The sequence below is a fragment of the Bidens hawaiensis genome, unplaced genomic scaffold, assembly GCF_021521415.1.
Source record: "Bidens hawaiensis isolate Kalapana, Puna unplaced genomic scaffold, B.hawaiensis_p1.1 tig00053514_1, whole genome shotgun sequence".
In the NCBI taxonomy this organism is placed as follows: Eukaryota; Viridiplantae; Streptophyta; class Magnoliopsida; order Asterales; family Asteraceae; genus Bidens; species Bidens hawaiensis.
In genome coordinates, this window is record NW_027499645.1 from 36,819 (window position 1) to 43,183 (window position 6,365).

General features: G+C 35.7%; 1 protein-coding gene across 1 annotated transcript; it reads right to left on the bottom strand.

Moving 5' to 3' along the window:
- Positions 1–1,455: 1,455 nt before the first annotated feature.
- On the bottom strand, positions 1,456–3,496 carry LOC143600158 (serine/threonine-protein kinase D6PK-like). Its single transcript, XM_077077923.1, has 2 exons — positions 2,313–3,496; positions 1,456–2,227 (listed from the first exon to the last, which is right to left on the bottom strand). Exons 1-2 carry the CDS (start codon positions 3,404–3,406, stop codon positions 1,456–1,458), a joined length of 1,866 nt encoding a protein of 621 aa, XP_076934038.1. The 5' UTR covers positions 3,407–3,496.
- Between the last annotated feature and the right edge of the window lie 2,869 nt (positions 3,497–6,365).

Genomic DNA, 6,365 nt, shown 5'->3' on the forward strand with positions numbered 1-6,365 from the left:
TTTTTAAATAGCAATTAACGTTATATAACGTTATAGCAATATTAGTTTTGAAGTTCCGGCCCAATCCTTTTGGAGGCTTAAAACGAAACCAGAATTTGAGGCTTTTTTGAATTTTAGTGTTACAAAGCAAAATAAATTACCATGAATATGTTTGTTTTTTCAATTAACTTAAGAATAATTTTCATCATTTAAGATGTTTTTGGTCAAACTCTAGTCTAATCTTCATTATTTAGTATGTTTTTGGTATGAAACTTTAGTCCAAATTGGAGGCCTGGAGGCCTCTAAGCGTGACTCTAAAGCTCTAACTTAAGTTTACTCTCCCTAGAGACGGGGACTGTTGATGGCCCAATCATTGTTTCGGTTACATATATAAAGAAACATGTGCCTATGAAAAATGCACCTGGACAGACCAGGGGTCTGGCTCGCCCTTGCTTGGGCCGGCCATGGTAATCATGCTTCTTGATTCATTGGGTGATAATATTAGCAAGACTATAATTATATAGAATTATCATGATTATAATTTATTAGGCTTATTTATAATTATCTATACCTTGTATAAATAGTTGATCAACCATGTATAATATTTTACGAGATTTTTATTATTCTATAGATAGGTATCTTCTTCCCTTGAGAGGATGGTCGTAGAGGAACCACCTTTTAGGCCAAGAGAGAAGCTGATCGAGAAGCAAAAACTGTTTCAAAGCGTTAATAAACCAACTTATCTAAAAGGTCCAATGGACAAAATAACCTCGGTTGCGATTCCACTTGCATTGGCAGGATCTTCCCTGTATCTCATTGTGAGTCTAATCTATGTTTTATATTGGAATCAGCGTCAACATATTTACACTGGTTTATTAATCGTTAATATACCTTTACAGGGACGCGGCATCTACAACATGTCTCATGGGATTGGAAAGAAAGAATAATTGTATGTTGAAGAGGCCGTGAACACATATGGTTACTATATTCATCTAGTTGTGTTTAAGGCGATTTACCGTATGTATGCTACTACTAATTAATGTATGATAGAACTTATGTGGTATGAAATAAATATGGATTTTAATGTATGGATTCTCTTCACATTTTAGTAACAAGATAAATAGTTACACTAAATTATAATAGAAATAAAACTAGAATATAAGTTCATATAAACAAATCCGCTTCAACAAAATAAGGTAGTCGAATACCAGTGGAGCTCGCTGTCTACTTCATGAGTCGCCACAGTTACGACTACGCCACTTGTATATGTCTAGCAATAGATTGGTGTATGGCCTTGAAACCTAAGAAGTTAACAGTACATAATAACTACATTTATATGGTTGCCCAACTTCTTGTATTACATGACATCATGTACACTATACATAACCTAACGTACTATATTTATTCATATTCATGTGTTACAAAACATTACTCAAATTCCTCATTTCTGTAAAAAAAACATTCCCCCCCCCCTAACTAAAACAACTCAAACCCCGAATTTTCACTTCGACCAACACTCCGAACATCACACGTTTTAGGCACCTCGGGCGGCACTGCACACCGTATCAAAGCCCAATTCAACCCCTCAAAGAATGAGTGCTGCTTGATCTCTGCAGCCCCTTTCACCGAACCTAACCTATTTTCCGGCTGCTTTTGTAACAAACTTTTAATCAAATCTCTTGCGTGAAAACTAACAATCGGGTTGTTTGGAAACTCGAGACCCTCGGACACCACATTTGCTAATGTTTCATCATCCCCTGTACCTTTAAAAGGTGTCTTACCGTATAAAAGCTCGTATAATAATATCCCAAACGTCCACCAATCCACCGAACTCCCGTGCCCTTCACCTTTTATTATCTCGGGAGCCAGGTATTCGTGGGTCCCAACAAATGAGTTGGATCGGGCGCCACTGGGCTCCACTACTAGCTGTGGCAGAGGGTTGACCGGAACAGCCACATCTTTGACCTTTGGTGTGCGCACCTTTGGAGTGAAACACGGGACTTGCCATGATGGTTGCAGACAAAACGGGTCAATGCAGCTTGACGCCGTGTCTTTACGGTGGTCAACCGATGGTGACAACGGCTTGACCAGTGTCGGGTTTGGATCGCATCTAAGTGACAAATCAAAATCAGTTAACATTATGTGACCGTCTTCTCGTACCAATATGTTTTCAGGTTTCAAGTCGCGGTATACAACACCGAGCATATGCAAGTATTCTAAAGCAAGCAGGATTTCAGCAACATAAAACCTAAATTTTAGTTACCAAAAAAAATAATCATAAAACCAAACAATAAAACAAAACAAAATAAAATAAATAAACCTTAAGTTATTACCTGGCTGCGGGTTCAGAAAAACATTTATTTGGCTGTTTTTGTCTAAGAACATGTAAATCACCACCGGGACAATATTCAATAACCAAACACGAATATTTATCACTCGTGAAATGCGAAAACAAAGTCGGGAGAAACGGGTGATCAAGCAATTGTAATATCTCTCTTTCGGTTTGGGCCCGAGCAGCTTTTTTCTTCAGGCCCAATAACTCATTATCCAGAATCTTCAAAGCAAAAAAGCAATTTGATTCAACAAGTTCAGCAAGATAAACAGTTCCAATATCTCCACCGCCAATTTTCTTGATTAACTTAAAGTTTCTTATATTTAAGTTTCCACATTGCTTCTTAGCATTATTAACAGCTTCCCATCTCAAATCCTTTGACATGTGGGGCCTACTGATGCTACTCGTGTTGCTGTCACAGCTAAAACTTGTACTGCTGCTGCATTCACCAACACTGCTCTTTGAACTCTGCGAGAACTCGCCTTTTTCTCGTGGGTTTAATTTTGCATCGGGTTTATTATTATTAGGTTTCGTTTTTATTTCAACCAAATCAGGCTGGATTTCATCGACCACGGGAAGTTTTCTTCTAGTACGGGTCGATAAAGAAGAAAGTTTTAGCTTTAAGTTTCTGCTTTGTACCAATTCAGTCATGGAAGTCGACGACGATCTTTCCGGAACAATGGAAACTTCCACCATATTTTGATGATTTTGAGGATGCATTTTATCATCAAATTCAATTCCTGCGGCTATCTGTGACCGTTTGACCGGTCCACCTTTTGATAACCGCTTCATGGCTGCCATTTCTGAGGCTTGAGAGATGGTTAATCCTCTTAGCGCCTGCTTCAAATTAATGGGCTCTGAAATTCCAATTTGTGACGACTGATATGGGCCGACTCTCATTGGTCTCTTCATGGATTTCTTATGTTTATCTTTAAGAGACTTTGGTAAACCCGTCGTCTTGACTGAAATCCTAACCGACTCAAAAAGACTATTGATGTCATCCTCTACAAAGAATCTTTTTTGTGTTTTATCAGATTGAAAATCGGAATTTTCTTCTAGTTCAACGATTTCACCGGTGTTATATAAAGCACCCATGTTGATAGATGTGTTTCAATAGGCCTTTTGAGTGAATATTATCAACCCGCACCGGTATCACACAGACCATTGGTCATCCTTGTGTCACTTTCTATTCTGTCAAAATATTTAGATTCCATAAGAACAAAAATAAATTATCTCAAAGGTATAAAAGAAGCATGATTTTGTAAATAATATCTTTAGAAATGTATCGCAAAATACAACCCTAAAGAATAATATTATATTTCTATACAAAATACCATAAGCCTCCAAAATATGCAATCATGTTGGATGGGTCGATTGTCCTTATCATCGTATACATTAAAAAAATCTATGTCTTAAGTAAAGATAAGATAAACAATTGACCATCAAACACAGTTCAAACACCGACATTCAACAACGTTTGATCTTTACCAAAAGTCTAAATCCAGCCTCAAATAAACACGTTTCATTCATTATCGTAACTTAACATTTTCAATTCATTAGTTAGGTCTACTTAAATGGTGTTCAAAAATTAAAACAAGCGGGCCCCACTTACTTGACGCTAGAACAAATGAAAAACTGGACCATCAACATGAACTGGCATGAAAGATGAACCTTAAAACTCAAAACCAAACAGCTAGTAGTTGAGTTTTGAATTCATTTAATATTACTTAATGTTTGAATTCTACAGTTTCAACCTACAACAAACCAGATTCCACCTCATAACTCCTCATGACTTCAAGAATCAACTTAAACTGTATTTATAACTTAATAAGTACCAAATCTGAACAATAATAATAATAATAATAATAATAATAATAATAATAACAATAACAATAATAATAATAATAATAATAATAATAATAATAATAATAATAATTTGGTCTAGTGGTAAGAGGCTTGCCCTCCCTTAGTGGAGACGCAGGTATGAATCTCACTTGGGCCAGATTGAAGGTTTTTTGGGGAAGGGACGGATCAGGGCTTTAATCCCGGGTCAGAACCGATTGGGGGTGAGGGTTTACGGATTCCATCCAGCTCCTGCGCATGGGTGGTGGGGGGGGGGGGGGTAGGTCTCACAGCTTGGACGTAGCCCCGAAAGGATAGGTTTACTCGTGAGATTCTTTGCCGTTCAAAATAATAATAATAATAATAATAATAATAATAATGATAATAATAATAATAATATCAGAAAGCAGATAATCTCTACAAATTAGCAACATATTAATAAAACTGGAAAAAAAAAGCTTAAATTAAACTAGTAGTGGCAGTTTTAGCTTCATGCCCGTGTAACCCAACCTAATAAAACTATTACCGAATTAAGAATCAAAACTCATGGGATCAGAAAGAAGCAAAATAAAATACATATATGGGTATAAAATTAAACAACAAATTATGAAGTAACGGAGGAAGAATAATTACCTGAAAGAAAGAAAGGGTGAATTGGGGAAGAACAAACGAAAGATAGGGTTTATGGTGGAGAGAGAGAGAGAGAGAGGTGTGGAATTGAATTGAAGAAAAACGGATGCAAAGCAAATCACGAGAAGTAACACTGTTCCTTTCCTCCTTCCATCCTTCCAAATTGGCGGATGGATGGATGTCATAAATGGTCTGCTTTGGTTTTCAACAATTTTCGTTTATGTTATGTTTTGCTTTTACTTTTCAAGACAAACTGATGACGGATAACGAGGTTTTCTTTTTTGTTTTTTATTGTCTACTCTACTAACAAAATCTAATCTAACACTAGAATATACATGTCGGTTTTTAATTGATTTATTATTATTTTATCCCTTTTAAGTGGATGAGTTATATGAGGGTTAACTTCGTATTTCATCTCTTTAGTTAAATAAGTTGTTTCCTTATTGATTTAATTGGTTTATCAGTTTAACTCGTTTATTACAACTTTTCGGCATGTTTAGGGCTGTTTGGGATTCCTTATTTTCACCTCATTATAACTTATAAAGAGAAGTCATAAGTTACAATTCTGTAACTTATCAACATTTCCTCTCACATAATAAGAAAACCCAAACATTTTTTTTAACTTATCATAAGTCATAAGTTACGGTAAAAATAAGGAATCTCAAACACCCCCTTAGTATAATACTATTTTATTAAATAAGGTAATCGAGATGTGTTTGGGTTACAAGAATTTGAAAGTATTGAGTATAAAGCTAATGTCTTTGATATGGAATGAGCATATGAGTCGTGTTTGGTTTCAACTATTTAATCTGTAGACCCAATGATTTGTATATTTATTGATATTTTTATATTGTTTAATATACTTTAATAACTTTAAAAGACGGTAAACACAGGTTAAACTTAGAAGTTGTTAAAAAATGTTAAACTTAAATTAAATCCGTGTGTAAATTATTATGTCATAATTAGATTAATATTTGGTATATTGGTTTTTAATGATCCCAACTATGACCTTTTGGTCACTGCTGGTCCCAACTAATGAATCTGCTATTAATGGTCCCAACTTTTAAAGTATTTGTTTCTATTGGTCCGCAGACTAACAGAATCCTAACGTCGTTAGTTTTAGGTCGCCGGAAAAACAGTTTTGGCCGGAAAACTCAATTTTTTTCCTCGAAAACTCAACATTTTCGTCCCAAACATCTTGGTAACTTCGTATTGGACATTTAGGAACCTTTTTCAAGTAAAAGCCTTACTTATAGAGGTCGCCAGTAACCCTAAAACTATCGTTGGAATAGGTTGATGGTACTTGAGTGGTGGTAGTTGGTTAGCGGTGAGTCAATTGGCGGTGGGTGCGGTGTTCAGGTGGTGCTTTCCGGCAACAAATTTGAATTTTCTGGCCAAAAACGTTTTCCTAGGGACCTGAAACTAACGGCGTTAGGATTATATTAGCCACAGACCAATAGAAACAAATACTTTAAAAGTTGGGACCATCAATAATAGATTCATTAGTTGGGACCAGCAGTGACCAAAAGACAATAGTTAGGATAATTAAAAACCAATATACCTTAATATTTTGCTTTGCTGT

What these genes read in the sequence shown, in the direction of transcription:
- LOC143600158 (XM_077077923.1), bottom strand. Translation starts at nt 3,406, where the DNA reads ATGGGTGCTTTATATAACACCGGTGAAATCGTTGAACTAGAAGAAAAT. An exon ending in TTTTCTGAACCCGCAGCCAG is followed by an intron (nt 2,228 to 2,312) that starts GTAATAACTTAA and finishes ACTAAAATTTAG; the next exon opens with GTTTTATGTTGCTGAAATCC.